At 34.6% G+C, this 19,762-nt stretch overlaps 1 protein-coding gene and 3 non-coding genes across 4 annotated transcripts in view; 1 reads left to right on the forward strand and 3 right to left on the reverse strand.

Annotated features, from left to right (window-relative positions):
- Nucleotides 1–19,762, reverse strand: part of aln (divergent protein kinase domain 1C) — a 34,738-nt gene that overhangs the window by 3,587 nt on the left and 11,389 nt on the right. Inside the window, exon 4 of the mRNA XM_072539555.1 lies at nt 18,790–19,203. Coding sequence (XP_072395656.1) covers nt 18,790–19,203 — 414 coding nt within the window. The remainder of the gene's footprint in view (nt 1–18,789; nt 19,204–19,762) is intronic.
- LOC140447074 (U1 spliceosomal RNA) lies at nt 1,063–1,226 on the reverse strand. Its single transcript, XR_011951573.1, has one exon. It is a non-coding gene; the product is annotated as a U1 spliceosomal RNA (small nuclear RNA).
- On the forward strand, nt 8,932–9,094 carry LOC140447069 (U1 spliceosomal RNA). The gene has a single exon (XR_011951568.1). It is a non-coding gene; the product is annotated as a U1 spliceosomal RNA (small nuclear RNA).
- LOC140447068 (U1 spliceosomal RNA) lies at nt 12,216–12,378 on the reverse strand. The gene has a single exon (XR_011951567.1). It is a non-coding gene; the product is annotated as a U1 spliceosomal RNA (small nuclear RNA).

Consider the following 19,762-nt stretch of genomic DNA (forward strand, 5'->3'; position numbering starts at 1 on the left):
AGGGTTTTATATTCGAGTTTTCGGTTCTCGGATAAGTATTCGATTCCTAGTCACAATGTTCTCGTTTTATGTTCAGTATCTCGGTTCTCATTTTTTTAGATTTAAATTAATAAACATATTTTATTTTTTCTTAAATAAACGAATTCCAAAACATTATGAAATTTAAACAAAATATTATATTTTGAAGGATCTACCAATTTTACTCCACAATCTACCGATTTTTTAAAAAAATTCTACCGATTTTATTTTTTTACGTTTGGGCAGTGTTCCCAAACCTACCGATAAATCGGTAGATCTACCGATTTCGACGTTTTTCTACCGATCTACCGACAAAGACTTAAATTCTACCGACTTTTATATTCAGATAGAAATTTTTACTTATTCTTAAATTTGAGAAGAAATATGTAAGAGATAAAACAATTTTTCTTGCGATACCTGTAATTTGCATTGAGCATTTTTGTGTATTCACAAAACCGCGTGAAAACATTCCAAAATTTATTCTTAAATGATACCTAAGCGGTACTTTGCAAAGTACATGATGTCATAAAAGCTAATAATACAATAAATGAATCCAAATCCATTGTGATCCCGACCACTTGGTTCTGGGAATTTGTCAAGTTAGGAGACTTAAAACCGGAACAACGCATAGTTAATCTAAGCTTCCGAGTGCACCTCACGAAAAAACTTATAGTCTGTTTGTTGTATAATATTTCCTTGTAAAAGGGTTTTATACTCGAGTTTTCGGTTCTCGGATAAGTATTCGATTCCTAGTCACCTCGTTTTATGTTCAGTATCTCGGTTCTCATTTTTTTATTTTATTAAATTTAAATGAATAAACATATTTTATTTTTTCTTAAATAAATGAATTGCAAAACATGAAATTTAAACAAAATATTATATTTTGAAGGATCTACCGATTTTACTCCACAATCTACCGATTTTCTTTTTTTACGTTTGGGAACACTGGCTCCTGGTGTATTCTGTCATTCTGTGATAAATCCAAATTTTTGTAGTGAAAGGGTGTAGTAAAATATAAAATACATTTTGTTTAAATTATTTAATACCGGGACAGCGCGTACGCAGTCCCGACTACCAAAAATAACGCGCCCGAGTTATCCGCATTAGGGATAATCGCAGGGGTCAGCCTAACCGATGTGCAATGGAAGGGCCTCACCCTGGGGGAACCGCCTTATTGATCAAGGTTAACCCCTACGCCAGGTAAGTATGATTTGTAATGCTGAATTCGAGGTACAACTGAATCATTGCGACAATAATCTACATAGTACGCTACTGGCGACATCTACTTGTCAGTAGAGCAAGCAGAGCAACGAAAAATCAATAATATAATTTGATTTTTAATATCTAAGACTATCTAAAATAAACTTGTTACATCGACATAGGTTTTATCTAATTTTACTTTTTATGTAAATCTGCGTCAAGAGAATTGGGTAATCTTTATATAATTGAATAAAGTCTGCATTTCCTGTTAACGTAGAAAAGAAAAAGGACTTAGAATTAAAATTATTGGGAGAAATAATCCTTGTGTTAATTATATACATATTCAAAACAAGTTTATTCTGAAATCGAGGCCAGGACAAAATGAATGTTTTGAAAAGATAAAAACCCATAGAGAGCTTGGGAAATAAAGTCCCACTAAACTGATAATAAGAAAAAAAATGCTTTAATTCTATGATTGATTTTTTATCAGAAAAGAACATAAATATTTTTATACAAATTTATTTCCCTTATTTTCGTCTTATAAGGTCAGTAGAGGTAATGGGGGACACTTACCGTAATTTCAAATATACATATTAAGATATTTTGGGAACAATTAGTGTGATTAAATTTTTCGTATATTTTTATGTGTTCGAGGAGAGATAATCCTTCAAGAAATTATGACTTTCAACATGTATTTGGGTAAAGCAAGTACTCTATAATTTTTTTAAAATCTTAAGTCAAATGTCCTCATTTGCCCCAATGTACGGGGTAAACGAAGACTGCAATTTTTTCCCAATTTAACTCACCTATAAAATAAAATGGGTAAATGAAGACAAAAGCTTATCATTTAATGCATATAAAAAAACAATAAAATCGATAATTTCTCTTACTAGTTTATTTAGAAATTAAATGGTACATTGTCAACTAAGTGACTAACTAAATTTAAAACCAACAAATTAAATAAAAACGATACTATTTGTGAGAAATCTTCGACTCTTTTCAGGCTTATTCAATATACTTAATATAAGAGTATAATGTTACGGGATTTTTGCCTTCTGGAAATACCTGCATTATAATTTATTCTACCGCTACATTCTGAATCTTCGGATGCATTGGTCATCTAAAAGAACTTCCTAGTCGATCTAAAAATGCCATTTTCACTTCTTTATCGGAAACAATTTCCGATATCAGACCAACGTACCATGTTTTCGAAGTGGTTACTGTAAAATAACGATTAAGTAAATCTTGGCAACTATCATTGCAGCCTGATAGTTGGGAAATATTACTAGTGGATGGCTATCTGTTGCCATCTGTTCTTCTCTCTGCGCTTTTTCTCGCCTTAATTCAATCGTATTTTGTGACGAACTAACATCTCCATTTAAAAAAATTTCCAGGCGTATCATTGTCGGTATCAGAATTCAAGCTTATATCGCTATCGCTCTGTCTCATATTCTCTTGCATTTCTTTTTCCAAATCTTCGTTGGTATCAGATTCGCTTTCCGAAATATTATTCTTTAGAACCTTTTTCTCTGTTCTAGTTTGTTATCTTCTTTGCCCGTTTTTCGTTTTGTAACTGTACTTTTTCTTCTCTTTTCTTCTTGACGCAGTCGTTCTAAAACCTCTTCGAAAGTTAAAACTTCTCCATATTGAAGTTGCTTAAGCCGTATTTGTCTTTCTTTGACTGTTGTTGGAGTAACCGAACTTTCTACATTCGTCTTTAATTTATTTACGAAGAAATCAATTACATTTCGTTTAGTGGCATTATCATTTGTTAATTCGATTATGGAAACGTTGGAACCAGAAGTCATTTGACTGGTATCAGCATTTTCCAAACTTGTGGTTAATGTGTCCTCGGCAGTCATATATTTTTTAATAGTAGATTTGTACCTAGCTAACGCAACTTGGTCATAATCATCCTCTGGAAATTTATTTTGGTCCACTGGCAAAGAACCTGTACCAACAAATCCCGGAACGATGATATCCGGAGTTAAACTCGGTTCGCTATTCCCAGTCCGAACTGTCTAGTGAATTTAGTAATTATTTTTTTGCGAAGTTAGTTACTTTTTGACAGACTAAAAGTGGCTGGAAATTACTATACAACCAAGCATACGTACTCATAGCCAATATTAATAGTAAACAAACTAAATGCATAGTAAATAAAATAGAACTTTGCGAATTACCGACAATAAATATTTATTTATCTGCACCATATAATAAATATTTATGTTAAATTATAACAAATAAAATATATTTTTTAAATATATACTACCCGAAATTTGATGTGTTTAGTATACACTTCCACTATTTAGAATAATTCTTCTTTTTTTAAACAAAGTAGTATGCAATAGTAGGATACTTTAGCTCAGTGGCGGCTGGTGTGGTAAAATTTTGGGTAGGCCAAGCTAGCAAATTACATATAGCTATGTGTAATCAGTGGCGGATCCAGAGGGAGGGGTCACGGGGTCATGACCCCCCCCCCCTAAAAATATTTGAAAACCCACTTATTCTATTGGTGGTAAGACGAAAAGTGACCTTGCATCAGAGAAAAGTAATCACCCTCAAGATCCATGACCTTCCCAAAAAAAATTCTGTAGCCGCCAGTGTGTGTAATACATATTTTTTTTTTGTGAGAGTGGGAATCTTTTTTTTTTCGAACTTTACGATTTTTTTTAAATTTATTTGGGCAACCGTGCACTTGTTTGCAATTGTGTTGTTTGTTTGAAAATCTGTTACAATTATAGATTATGTTACATATTTTTTTATCATAATTTAAAAGAAAATTTATATTACAATTCGATAATTACGTTACAAGTGACAACGATGATCGGCGTAGGCCCGATCGTCTGGTGCCTAAACAGCAAGCATAAAGACGACAATATAAATCGTTGTCCGGCAAGCTGCTTAACTTCAAACGCTTTTTGTACGGGGATCTTATGTGAGATGGGTCGGCCAGTTCCGATCAGGCCTATTAATGATATTTAAAATGCCTGAATACGAATCGATGCTTTCTGTGGTAATATAATAACATAGTTGTTTTAACGGACGCTAATGTATTAAGTGATTTAGTACATTTAAAAGTTATTTACATGCATTAACATAATTTTTGAATATATGTTTTTCAATTCTAAAGCTCTTAAAATTATTGGGTAGGCCCGGCCTATCCTGCCTACCCCCAAAAGCCGCCACTGCTTTAGCTATTAATACTGAGAAGTAGGAATTGTTGTGTTGTAGGTTTCCGACAATGAATCTGTCAAAATATGCCCGAGCTAAGCGAATGGAGTTTAGATATTTTATCCATAAGTCTTTAATGCCAATAGAAAAATCTTTTTCGACATTTTGTTCTTATTGATAACACCCAAACACATTCTCATTTCTGTGAGCAATATTTTATTCCATCCCGTTGTTAGAGGACTGTAAACAGAAAAATCCAGAGGCTGCAGTCTGTGCGTTAGATGGCTAGGAAGTCAGCTAGGTTTTCTAGGGCAGCTTGTACAAGTCTTGCACTTATATGACTTTTGTGCCCATCAAACATTAAGAGTGCTTTTTGAGTAGGCTCCACATTTGGCAGTGATCTTTTAACTTTTTTCACGTGGGGCATAAACTGACCAACAAACCGATTAAAGAAGACTGGCTCTTCCATATATCCTTTAGAAGTTGCCGAGTATGTGGTCCCCGGAAAATCTAAACCACTTTCACTTCATCTTGGTAAGACTGCACTTCCTTAAAGAGTTATGTGAGGTGGTAAATAAGAACCATCAGCGCCAATGCAACAGTTGAAGAAAAGCTCGGACATTTGATCAAATAAATTTTCATTTACAATTTGTTGTTATGGTCTGCTACAACAAAAGGATCAGAAGACAGGGCCCTTTTATTTTGCAAACTTTGTCGTTTCTTTAATGCTAATCGAGGATGTCGATTCATAAAATTCTTATACCAATCTTGACCGGGTTTATTTTGCTTGAAAGGAGTGGAAATGTTTGAATCTTGACAATAACTTTAAACGAAAGATAATAATTCTTCTTTATCCATGGGATAACCAAAGTCGGCGCTCGCTAAAATTAGCTGTTCTAGTTGACCCTCAACTTCTTTTGAAAGGGCTTTATGCCGACCAGCGACGAGAGATTCCAGTGAAGTTTTTCTTCCATTTATTCGGTTAAATATAACGCTTCTTGGAACTCCATAATATTCTGCAGCAGAGCGATAAGAACGGTTTTGGTTTTTGATCTCGTTTACGGCAGCAAAACGGTCGAACCGATGTGAAAATACCCGTTTGCCTTTACCGTTATAATTTCGCCGCTAGTCGAGAAGGCTGTCGATGGTTCTAGCTTAACGGCACTGGCATATATTAACAGGACATTTTATTTGGAGGGGGACAGTTAAATCTGAAGACTCGCGCCCGCGATTTTAATTGTAGCGTTCGTATAAAATAAATTATGTATTATTGAGTAGTTAAATAAATTAATATAAGTTATCGTGCTTTTTAATAAATTAAAATAAGAACCTTTTAATAAAGACATTATAAATTGAATAAAGACAACAGTTAAATAAATATCATTTCAATATATTATTAATTGTGATTCTCGTGTAGTGTTTCTCTAAACAAACTTCTATTTAATTTTCTAGCGATTTCATTCACAAACATTTTAATTATCACATACAAAGGAATTTAAATTTATTTTTATCTGACTTTCCTATATTATAATTCTGTGTGAACACTTTTCAAGGTAATTGCGTAAAAAATATATTTACTTCGTGGGTTTTCCAAGTATATTTGGAAAACAACATCCTTTGTTAAATAATTCATCACCATTTTGTTTAGTTGGTGTAACTAATTTTTTTAGATTGTTTAAAGCTAAACAACTTTCGACAGTCTTAATGAAGTTTTCTTATATAAGGAATAAACCAAAAATTATAAAATACATTCTTAGTTTTCTTTTATTTATTTATTCTCCAACTTTAAGGGGTCACTGGCTTAGTACAATTTATTTAGTACATTTAGCACTTAATACTGTTTGTAAGGTATCTTGTAATTTATATTGAAGTCACTCCATACAATATAAAGGACACTCCAGTAAAATATGGCGAACACTGAGCACAATATCACATACGTAGCACTGTCATTTTAATTCACTTTCCAGCAGATGTTTATGGATGATGGTAGTGCGTCCTATTCTCAGAAAAAATAAGATAGTTTGATGTAAGCGCTTATGAGGGGTTGATTTCCAAGGTAATATCGAATGTTTTACTTCTTGTAGTTTGGATGTTGATTGATTCCACTTGGTCTGCCAAGCATTGATTACTAAGTTTCTGATTATAGGTTTTACATCTAGATATGAATGCTTCTGGTTTCTACAGCTTCCGGACTCGAAACTGCTAATTTTGCAGAATGTCCCGCTTGCCTGTAATTAGTACATAGATCCTTCTCCATTACAGGAAATATAGGATATGATATCATTTCATAAATTAGTATTTTGAGTCAGGTATTTTGTGATTACACTGTCTAGCTATGGAGATATTAAATTACTAAATTATTGGGATGCATTAAACCACCCACTGCAAACCAATATTCTTCCAACTTTGTGTTTTTAAGCGCATGAAAAACTATTGCTTGTGGTTTGGATGGAAATTTAGGTACATTTTGATTTGTGAGAGTTGGAAAAGATTGTTTCATATTTGGATTTGGTGAACGTTGCTCCAGTTCTTGTTCAGGGACCCAAGAGGCGGAGAATTATCCATTTTTAATTATTATCATCGATAAATTTTAAAAACTTAGTCCGGTCCTGTCTCTTTGATACCAGAATCAAAGAGTATAGACGCATATGCGCTTATATTCTTTGTTGGCACCCATATTATACACTATATACAACAGTGACTTTCCAAACCCACGATACACTAACACGCTCACTTTGTTCTACGCAGACGATACCGCTCTCGTAACAACAGAACGAGACGTAAATTTAGTACTTAGGTTTGCTCAAAATCACCTTGACCTGGTCGACAGGTGGTGCAGAAGATGGAGAGTAACACCTAACCCAAATAAAACTCAGATGATTCTCTTCAGACACCCCAGTCGCAGCAGATTCACCTTGTACAACATAGCCGGAAGAAACAACCTTAGACCCTGGGGTGACTGACTCCAATTCGCGACCGGATTGAGTACCTCAGTGTGGTGTTTACACAAACACTAAACTGGAGACCCGATCTGGACATAACAAGGCTAGGAGTAGAGTCGGTTTACTCAATGCTCTCTGCGGTAAGTTCGGAAGGACACACCCACACACACTCATACATACTTACAAAACATTCATCAGGCCAGTGATCGAGTATAGATCCAACCTCTATATTTCGATCCACCGTTACCTCATACAAAGACTGCTGGGAGTGGAACGGGCAATCCTGCGTAGAATAAACAGACCTATATCCAAATTCCCTTTCCCAGCAACAAAATTACTGGCCCTTGCCAGCAACGAACTCCCTGATGAATGACATCCTGGAGGCAACTCCTCTCTTTTATCGTCGTAACAACCAATAAATGCTCACTTTGAGCTTGCCTAGACAGGGAGGGATCAGTTTTCTGTGGTTTCCCGATCCCATTGCACAATAATACCTGTCTATTGCAGAGGATACAGCCACAGCTGCCCTCACGCGAGTCACGATATACATTCACTAATTAAATTAAATTGTATACATAGTAAATTCAGTCAATTCATAAACATATTTTTACTAATAAAATTCTGAAAAGGCCCGTTTTAGCTCAACAACCCTTTCACCTCTGATTGTCAAGGATCCTCCTCCGCTGAAACACACAACGAAAAAAAAAAAGCCAAACCATCAAAGAAAAACAAACCACGTCCTGAAGAGGTGAAAAAATTAAAACACTACAACAACCACAAACGAGAAAACATCCAATCACAAAGAAAGACTATCGAGACAATGTGATATTCTTTGCCAGAACTGATAAACACTAGCAGCAAAAAGTTGTTGATTTATAACCAAAAATTGATTCTTGTTTACGGGTATTTAACTAAAATGTTAATTATTTGGATTAAATAAATATTTATACTAACAGATTTTATACTTGCGGTGAGAAAAATCATTTAGATTCACTTTATAAGTAAAACTGTAATTCTTATGTTGCTTTTTAACACCTAAAAACTGGTTATATGTGGAATTGTGGAGCTCGTTTTAAAACCTTCAACTCGCTCATTAGCTCGATTTAAAGTCGTCAAAACTCTTACTTATTGACGTAGAACTCTTGAAAATATAATTTTTAAAATAGATAAACAACAAAACAAACTAATTGTATGTGATTTAGGTAATCTTAGGTGTTAATGACTTGGACAAAGCTTGAAAACGGTGTTAATCTTTTTGAGATACGTTTCTGTGACGACTTTATTTACGCATATTTCCCTTGATTACATGAAATCGATTTTACTCCCTATCATATTGGTATTTGTTAATTGCACTCATTCGATTGCATCCAATTTATGCCAATGGAAATATCTTTTCACGAATGAGTCAAATTAGGTAAAAAAATGTCGATGAAACAAGTTTTATAACATTTTAGATAGTTTTAGATATCAGAAATCAAATTACATTATTGATTTTTCGTTGCTCTGCTTACTCTACTCATAAGTAGATGTCGCAAGTAGCGTACTCTGGAGATTATTGTCGCTATGGTTCAGTTGTACCTCGGGTTGAGTAACAAAAAGCATACTTACCTGGCGTAGGGGTTACCGTGATCAAAAAGGCGGTTCCCCCAGGGTGAGACCCTCCCATTGCACATCGGTTGGGTTGACCCCTGCGATTATCCCTAATGCGGATAACTCGGGCGCGTAATTTTTGGTAGTCGGGACTGCGTACGCGCTGTCCCGATGTCAAATAATTTAAACAAAATTTTATTTTATAAGATTGCCACTGCAGGACGTGCAGGATCACTATTCACTATATACTTTATTATACTTTAAATTTAAATACAATCATTCATAATCACATTTCGCATGTTTAATATGTGGCCAGAGAACTCTGTGGCTCTCCTAATCTTATGCGTATATAATAAAATAAGTGGTCATTCAAGAAGTGGCAGCAAATTTTATTTTTAATTCAATTTAATAGTAATTAGTTTTCGACAAATAATTTATTTCATTTATTTTTTAAATAAAATACGCTGCTCATGACGAATATGCATGTTTTTTTGATATCAAATTTAGGTAATTTTTTTCTTAATATGATGTTATAAGGTTGCCTGAGAAAAAATAGTCGAAAATTAGTGGTGAAAGCTATTAAAAACGCGAGGTATCAAAGATAAAGTAAAATGGAGAAAGGGCGCAACGACACTGGTTTGACAGGGTGATAATATGTAAAAATGTGACAGGTGAAAAATTTGAACTTTCATTTTGAAAAATATTAATAGAAGGAATAACTTTTGGAAGATTTATATGAACAAAGTGTTTTTTACTAATTTTTTCCGTTTGAAAGACTTCATTTTCCATTTTCGGTCGCTGATTCTTGTAGATTCTATTTTCTTTATCTTTGCTTCGAAATGTTCACATGACAATGCCTTTTTCTTGAAATTTATTAATTGGACTGCACAAGGGGCTTCTTCGGTTATCGTTAAAAAATTGCTGTCATAAAGAGTTTAATTTTTATCTTTTACCAAATGGTTGAAATTGTCGAGTGTGATCCACTATATTCCTTTGCCAATATATTTGGTGCGTCTTGTTTACACATAAGTAACAAAATGACTGAATAGATACGAAAAAGCGAGTTTTAACTCTGCTGTATGCACTGTGACTTTGGAGAATGTAGAATATAATTATTAGAATAATACAAAATACTTACAAAAAGTTTTTGTTTACTTTTGCGATTTTAATAGCCATATCCTATTCAAATTGTTTAATTTACAGCTGAGCTGGGCATTCTCTAATTGTAAACGGTTTTAAAGTGTATTACTGAAAAAGTTTAAAGATATGGAAATCTATTGTTAAAGAAGAGATGATTTATAAACCCGACGTTGGAACTGGCAGATTAGTAACCAAGAAGCATAACTTAAGAAGACTGGAATCATGTAGGTGTAGGAACTTCAAACCTATGCCAAAGCTTTAAACAACATACTGAATTTATTCCTACTGTTAATGTGTACATTTTATGTATATCAAATAAAAGCTTATTATAAATGACTATTATACACTGCGCTCCAAAATTATCGCATAATTTTAAAATTCTTATTTTGAGTTGTAATGAAAAAATTTTTGTTTGATCTTTTCTGCTTTATGGTTGTTTTAGAAGATCTTAAATAAAAAACTTTTCTTTTTTTACAAAAAATGTATTGAAATTAACAATATAACATCATAAATCTAAACATCTAAACAAACAACTGATCTAAGCAAATTAACATTATAAAGTAATGACGAAATTGAAATTTTTAAAGTTGAAGAAAATACTAGTACCGTGTACTAGTATCGAGTATTGCCTCCTCTGGCATTTATTACTGCTTGACAACGATCTCTCATACTGAGAATAATCGTTCTGATTTTCTTCTTGATCAATTTGATCCCAAATTTCAACCAACCGCAAAAACAGTTCATCTAATGTGTTTGGTGTATTAGGTTGTTGTCGAAGTCGTCTGCCTATGATGTTCCAAACATGTTCTATTGGGTTGAGGTCAGGACTTCTCGCAGGCCAATCCATGGCAGGAATTCCAACCTCATGACGATACTGCTGCACAATTCTTGCCGTGTGTGGCCTGGCATAATCTTGCATAAGCATGAAATTATCCCCAATAAATGGTGTAAATGGCACGACATACTCTTCTAAAATGTCTGTTATATACCTCTGCGATGTAAGCCGACCGCGATCTATTCTAACTAATTCTGTACGAGCCTCTAAATTAATCCCACCCCACACCATTACCGAGCCGCCGCCATAATGTACAGTCCCTACGGTGTTACACTGTACGTAGTGTTTCCCCAGGCCTTCTATATACTCGGTTTCTCCTGTCATCAGAAAAAAGACAGTACCTGGATTCATCGGTGAACAATATTCTTCCCAAATCGTCATTATTCCAATCAACATGTTCACGAGCAAAATGCAATCTTTGTCTTCTATGGTCTCTGGTCAATAAGGGGCCAATTGGTGCTCTTCCAGGGTGTAGGTCGTTTTCGGCAAGTCTTCTTCTAATCGTATTTTGGCTGATTCTAAAGTTATAACGATCCAAAAATTCATTTTGTAGAGAAGTACTGGTAACAAACCTTTGTCTCAGTGTAGGAAGTGTCAAAAACCGGTCTTGATTAGGAGGATTAACACTCTTGAAATGGTTGACTGGGTGACGTTAAAACGTTCAGCGAGTTCTACTTGAGTGTATCCTTCTTCGCGAAGAGTAACGATTCTAAAACAGTCACTTTCTGACAAATTTCGATTTTCTTGCTGCTGGTGGTTCATTTCAAAGAAGAAACACTTAATAAACTTGAAAAACCCCTTTAAACGTTCAGCACAACCTAATCCAACTCAACTAAATTCGAAATAAACTGAAGCACAATTAGCGTGTTTTTAGTTTTTTGCAAAAAATGGTAAAAACATCAGCGTTTTTTACCGTTCTTTCGATAAATTTTACATTATACCGTGGCCGGTGGTAACAATAATAGCACAAAAATCGAAACATTAAAATTATTTGATTTACCAGGGTTTTTAAAATTATGCGTTAATTTTGGAGCGCAGTGTATATCATAATTACTATTATGACCTATATTATACCTGCTCAAAGTTCAATGAGACAAGAGCATTTCTTATGCAAAAACAGACTGCCAAATTTAATTATTTTTATGCACATACATGACACAAATTATAAAAGCGGTTTTAATTTTTTTAAGTTGAAAGTTGAAACTAATTTTGATTTTATGCGAAATTAGAATTATTTGTTTATTCATGTAACGCAATGCGTTTATGACACTGTAGTCAGTGTATTATAATATATGTATTTTATGTTTGAATTATTTAACACCGGGACAGCGCGTACGCAGTCCCGACTACCAAAAATTACGCGCCCGAGTTATCCGCATTAGGGATAATCGCAGGGGTCAGCCTAACCGTAGTGCAATGGGAAGGCCTCACCCTGGGGGAACCGCCTTATTGATCACGGTAACCCCTACGCCAGGTAAGTATGCTTTTTGCTGCTCATTCCGAGGTATAACTGAAACGTAGCGACAACAATCTTCACAGTACGCTACTTGCGACATCTACCGAAAGATAGCCAAGTACAGCAACGGAAAATCAATATTATTATTTGATTTTAATACGAACAAAATATATGTGGTTTGTTTGATGAGAATATTCAACTGAAATATTTAAAATAAACGAAAATGAAAAACGTAAATTAAACATATTTGAAAACAATATTTTATGATAATATATTTTTAGTAACTGTTGAAAAAACAAATATTTACTTAGAATCTATTTAAAAAAATCATGGAGTTCTATTATTTTTATTGGAATAGCTTTATCATACTAACTGGAGGGTTCAGAAATCAATCAGTGTAATTCTATATAGCAATTTTGACAAATCGTTAAGTCCCTGCTTGTAAATATAAGCAGTAGATGGCGGCACCTATTATGACCAATGGATAAAATCGTTGATTGAATAATTCAATCAACGATAAAATAAATTTTTTTTTAGATGTGAATTAGTCATTTTAACGTCGTAATAAGTAAATTGTTTATTAAAAACTGTATTTTTACCTTACAATGAGTGAATTTGTACTTCGATTATTGATAAAAAATAATGAAAATAATCATTACTACGATAGTGGATCAAAATAAACCCCTGAAAATGGGGAAAATCCAGTTAATTCTGACGAAAATTGTGGTAAGTGATTTCTTATCCTTTAAAGAATTTAATATTTTGATGAAAATGCTTTTTCTGGTTTATTGACATTATTTTTCATGGATGAAATATATAGAATTCCTAAAATATAGAGAAATTTGATAAAATTTCTTAGAACAATGCTTAGAAAACTATTCTTTGTTTAACTAACATTATTTGACTTCAATAATTTTGTTCTAGATTGTTCAGACCTTGTTAAGGATAATAAAGTCGTGATTGAGATGTTATGCAAACTTACTGATGTTATGAAAAGGTTCGATTTGGACTTCATACAATAGTTTTGGATTTACCAGTGCTAAATAAAAGGTCTATTGGGTATTGGGGGTGAGCTTATACATAGCAAATCTATTATAGCGAAGTCTCGAGAACTTGTATAATAGTTAATTAATGATGTATTAAGCCAATTGCTTGCAAAACGACCGGTGTCAATTAGGAGGCTTCCAAAAAAAAAAAAAAAAATTAAAAACATTTACGAGACCAAAAGAACTTCCTAAAATCTGTAGGTTAACAATTTATAAGTTCTTTCTTATAACGATCCGATTTTTTTGGCCAATAAACTTAAAACTACTTCATCTGCAGTTTCTGCCACATCTAGAGTGATTACAGTCAAATATTCGCCAATGTTCATTAATAATTCAAATCATTAACTAATCAACTACTAAGTAAATAAAACGAATATTAATTTATTATGTTGGATCTATACTATATATGTATATTTGGTTGCCTATTATCCAACGATTTTTGTTTCAATACACGGCGTACATGCACGGTTGATAGAAAAATTATTAAAATTATGTTAAGTCCTACACATATATAGGACACATAAATGTAACGAAATACGACACGAGACGATACACATTTAATACAACAACGTTTTAGAGAACTAATAGTATAAATTATTAAAGAAGATAAGTAATATTACCAACTTCAACGATATGAGGCAGCAAGTCATACATGCCCAAAAAGCAGTAACAAAACTAAATATGTCACTTATGTGATACAATATTGGTGGAATAAAAAAGTAAAAAAAAGAGAACAAAATGTTTAAAAGCAAGGCATATGATACAAAGAACCATGACCACCACAACCTCAAGATAACTGTGAATTACTGACAAAAGAACTCGTAAAATGATCAAGAGGACTAAGAGCGCATGCTGGCAGAAGTTATGATCAAAGTTGGAGGACATATGGTGAAAACATACAAAATAGCCACAAAAACTTTTGTGAAACCTGATATAGCAGCAGCGCCGATAAAAAAACAGAGAATAGTGAAGATCCTCTTTCCTAGAAACCCGAGACTACTACAACCATCAGTATGCTAAACATACGTCGAACATTTCACCACAGACAAAAATGGCTACCGAAAGCATGAAGATAGATAAATCTCTAGGACCGGATAGTGTGCCGACTGCGGCGATCAAGATATTAGAGAAAAATCAGAGGCAGTGTTTATAAGCAAAGCAAAACTGAGACTAATTTTGAAACTAGGAAAGCCTCTGGATGACGTAAGTTCATTTAGACCAGCCGGTTTGTTGGAAATATTTAATTCTATGAAACAGTTTTAAAGAACTGCCTAGAAGATGAGCGGCAACGACTACAAATCATTACATATTGACAATTTGGATTCCAGAAGAATAGATTGACGAAATATTCGGTACAGTTAATTTCCGATATAACCAAAAAATCCAAGATAGCATAGGGCATTCTCGTTATATTTGATGTTAAAAATTCTGTTAACTGGTCATATCATAACGAGAGTAGAAAAATAAGGTGTGTCATAATATTTAGTAAAGTTAATCAGTAGTTGTCTAAAAGAGGTAGACATGATATCATAATCAGCAGATTTTACAGCAGCTTATAAAATAAATATGAACACAGAAATCCCTCCCCAATGATTGGAATATTACTTTGCACCATACACAAAAAAGGAGATATCTTTGAATGCTCTTACCACAGAGGAATTACGCTTCTAAATGCAGCGTATAAAATATTTTCCACAGTACTATGTCACCATATGGCACCATAAGCAGAACGGATAGTATGAAAACACCAGGCGTTTCAGAGGTGGTAAATCGACAATTCATTATATTGCAACAATGAAACAAATTTTGGAAAAAAACACTAGAATATGACATTAATACTCATCACATATTTATAGACTACAAAGCAGCCTACGACTCTGTGAATAGAAGAGAAATGTTCAAAGCAATAAAAGAGGCAGGAATACCAAATCAGTTGTTAAATTTAACAAAAGTAACTGTTGAAAAAGTTGAATGAAGAGTACGAATTCAGGGCGACCTGTCTGAACCTTGAATACGCCCAGTAATAACATATGGTTCAGAGACCTGGACTCTAACAAACAATAATGAAAATATGTTAGGATGTTTCGAAAGAAAAGTACTAAGGCGAATCTATAGAGCAGTGAATGACAACGGAGTGTGGAGAAGACGATACAAATTCGAACTTTATAGAATATACCAGGAACTTAATATCGCAAAACATATTAAGATAGGACGTCTGAAGTAGATAGGACATGTAATGCGGATGGAACAAAATGACCCAGCTAGAAAAACGCTCCGTGATAGACCCATTGGTCAGAGAAGAAGAGGAAGACCTAGAACAAGGTTCCTTGATAACATCGATGAAGAGATGAGAAATATGGGAATACGTCCTGGGCGGAGAAAGGCGATGGATAGGGACGACTGGAAAGAAATTATTGAGGAGGCTAGGACCCACGCAGAGTTGTAAAGCCAGAATGATGATGACAACTAAAAGATAATGCTCGTGATTGTGGCAAAAACGGAGATAATATTAACTGCTGGGGTATCACAAGGATCCGTATTAGTATATGAAACATTCTATACAATATCAATCAATCAGTTTATAACGTTCTACGCCCTCTTCTGATTTCCAGTCTCCATTTATCTCGCTCGTTCCAAAGGTTTTCTTCACCCTCTACCTTTATCGATTCCTTCTCTAAAACTTAATCTCGGTCTACCTTGCTTTCTTCTTCCATGCGGTGTCTAGTTCAATACTTTCTTTGGTATGTGTTTATCCATTCTTTGGACGTGTCCATATCATCTTGATTGGTTGATTTATTCTGATGTCCTCTGTTATATTGTGCTTAACATCCATAATTTCTCGTATTTTTTCGTTTCTAACTCTGTCTAATCTTGATTTTCCAGCCGCTCGTCTCTAGAAGTCCATTTCTGTTGCTTCTAAAGCTTTTAAGTTTTTTCCTTTTAGTGGCCATACCTCACTGATTCAGTATTCTTGATATTTACTTCTAGCCCCAAAAGTTCGTATTCTTCTTCTTCAAAAGATAGAAGGAAAACGGGGCATCGGAAGAAAGAAATACTCATGGCTTAAAAACATAAGGGATTGGACAAACCTCGATGCCCATGCACTCTTTAGAGCCACACAAGACCGAGAGGAGTATGCCAGAATTGTCGCCAACATTCACTAATTGGATAGGGCACCATAAGAAGAAGAATAGTCTTGGGCCATCACTATCTGGTCGTCTGTAAAACTCAATGTGTACAATATTGCGTCGTTTAGCGAAACTCCCATGTTTCAATATTTCCTTTTCCACCTCTTCATCGCTTGCTCCGAGTAGATCTTAAACAAAGTAGGGGACACGCAGCATCCTTGTTTCAGTCCTTTGCTCATAGTGAAACCCTTGGATACCTAATGACCTTTCTTTATTTTACTTGTATTGTTCTTGTAGAGGTCTTGAACAGCCTTGATTAAGTTTAAACTAATATTTGTTTTCTCGAGAGCTTCCCGGAGTTTTTATTGTGACCCACTATCATCATCTTTTTTAGGGTCCACGTAGAGGAGATGTATTGGTTGATTTCGTGCTACTTTTTTTTTATTAGCTGGGTAACAGTAAACAGATGGTCAATAGTTGATCATCTGTTTACATTCTATACAACGGTGTACTAAAAATTAACTATGATCAAAACGTGACTCGACTTGAATATTCCAATCAAATCCAGTCACATATTACCAAGAAGCTACAAAAAAGTCAACAGATATATGATTAAGACGATGTTACAAGGTTACAACTAGTGAAGGTCCTGATCTCTATCATACTTAACATCTCTTCTCTCCGTGCTATGTCCATTAGCTACCATAGTTTTATTCACCGCAGCTCTGAAGGGGGTCGACAAAGACTGATAAAACCACTCACGTAGGTTACGACGCCTTAATGATCTTCTTCGACCTGGACCCCTCTTTCCACATATTTTGCCCTGAATAATAAGATGGAGGATTTCATATCGTTCTGGGTGTCGCATGACATGGACAAAATACTCCAGTTATATACCAAACATAGGTTGACCCAACAGCCATAACAGAAGAATGTACTTACATATGGTGCATTCCAACCTACTATCCGGGGCCTAATTTTGAATTGATATAATAAAAATAAACAAATGTAAACAGCAACAAAATTGGCCTCCTGCTACAGGTGAGTGCCAATGAAAGTGCAGAACTGTTGAATAAGAATGGAAATTAGTAAAAATTTAAGTGTGATGGACGAAGATCTTAATTTCTGATGTGAAAATAAGTATCATCATCATCATCATCCAGCCCCATTTTCACATCCATTGTTGGATATAGGCCTCCTCCAAACGTCTCCAGTTCTCTCTATCTCTAGCTGCTGCAATCCAGTTTGTTTCTATTCTCCTTAGGTCGTCGGTCCATCGGGTGGGTGGTCTGCCTCGACTTTGCTTGTCGGCTCTTGGTCTCCACTCCAATAATCTCTTCGTCCATCTTCCATCTACCATTCTAGCAACATGTCCAGCCCACCTCCACTTTTGTTTATTGATTCGCAGTATAATATCGTCTACGCCAGTTCGTCGGCGTATCTCCTCATTTCTCACGCGATCTTTCAGGTCAGGCCCAGCATTGATCTCTCCATTCGCCTTTGTGTTACCCTTAGTTTTTCTGTCCCCTAACTGTCATGTTACAACAGAATAAAAAACCCCAAGTAAGATCTTGAGCAGAGGCAGTAAATAAAGAAACGAAGAATCCAGCAGTAGTATTAATCACAGCTTTATAAAAAAAAAAGAAAACACTATAGAGAGCGAGCTCAAATGAATGAACAGGCTTATGGGAAAATTTAATTAACATTTTATACCTTTATATCTTTATATACTTGCTTTTTAAAAAGGAAAAGACAGTTAAGATTTGATTTCACGTACAGGGCGCTTGCGCATCCGCTTATACGTATTTCGGCCTATTAAGCCTCATCAGAACGTCTTTCGCAATCGCTCTGAACATGAAACAAATCTTTTCTGTCTTAGGGAGCAACTCTAACATGGCTTCGTATAGACGCAATGTAGCGACATCTGATAATAAAATCGTAGACTAATTTTCGAAACCAAATTCAGAATTTCGCTTTAATCTGTGCCTTCTAAGAATTGCAAGGCAAAACAGACGTTGATAAAGATGTTATGAGAGACATGGGGAATCCAAAAATTGCATTCTACAACATATCTCCTCAACTAAGCAAAATTCTTAGCGAATTGGTTTCTTGCTTTTTACTTACTTACTTGCTTAAAGAACTTTATTCTGCTTAAAGAACTCTGTTATTATTTTTAACACCTAAATTATTCACTTACCTTTTTCAAAATTCGTCGTTATTCTTTCTCATAAACTGTTTTGACTAAATGATTTGGTTAACTTACCTAGAAATATTTTTTCGCAAACAATTTGCAAATTATTGTTTGCTACATAACTGCTGCATTTGTTTCCATTTTCGCATCTTGAACGACAATCAATGAAATCACAGTCATTATCACTTTTACAATACTCAACTTCTTTTATAATCGAATTAACAACGGATTTTGGTAGCACTCCATCCAAATCGATAAATTTAACAGTGTTCTGGTTTTTCACTACACCAAAATGCTCCAGTTTAAGGTCACAAAGGTGAAAGGGTTCCCTAAATTTGGTTTCTAGTTTTTCTAATAGATCTAGTATTTGAACCGCTAGTTTTAAACGTTTTCCCCAATTTTCCATACTGTCGCTGGCTGTTAACATCGACGACATGGATGGAATGGGTTCTAGGTATTCTACGGCAAAGTAGGGACCGCATGTACCTAAAATCGTATTGATATCTTACAAAAAATAATATCAAATGTTCATTTTTACAAATATTCTAACAAAAAATTTTTGATTGTAAATACAGTCTCATCTTAAAGGAAACATGCAAAAGATACTTTATGGACAAAAGTTTATGTTCGGAAGTAAAAACGGTATCAAAATTAATAAATTACTACTTTGTCTGGTTGGTTTTGGAGTGAACTGAGTAGATTCGATACAGTCGATCTTAAGCCTAGAAAAAGTAGAGAGATAGGTGATCAATACTTCTCGAAAAAACAGTGTTATCTGGTCAGGTGGATAGCACTCTGCAAAGGCTCCTGCCTAGGATACAACGTCAAACGTTGTGCTTTTGAACAGAAGAACCAGACATGGAAGGCTGATCACTTAAGCATGGCAGACAATTAGTCTAAAGGAAAAAGAGCTCGATACAAACTTTCACTGGTCTTCCAAGTTGGAGGTTGGGATTACAGATCTGCACTGCATCTTCTATAAAAACATAATTTTGCAAAATGGACTAGACAACCTGGAACAATGGCGAAAAACACGGAATTAGAA

The sequence above is a fragment of the Diabrotica undecimpunctata genome, chromosome 7 (assembly GCF_040954645.1).
Source record: "Diabrotica undecimpunctata isolate CICGRU chromosome 7, icDiaUnde3, whole genome shotgun sequence".
In the NCBI taxonomy this organism is placed as follows: Eukaryota; Metazoa; Arthropoda; class Insecta; order Coleoptera; family Chrysomelidae; genus Diabrotica; species Diabrotica undecimpunctata.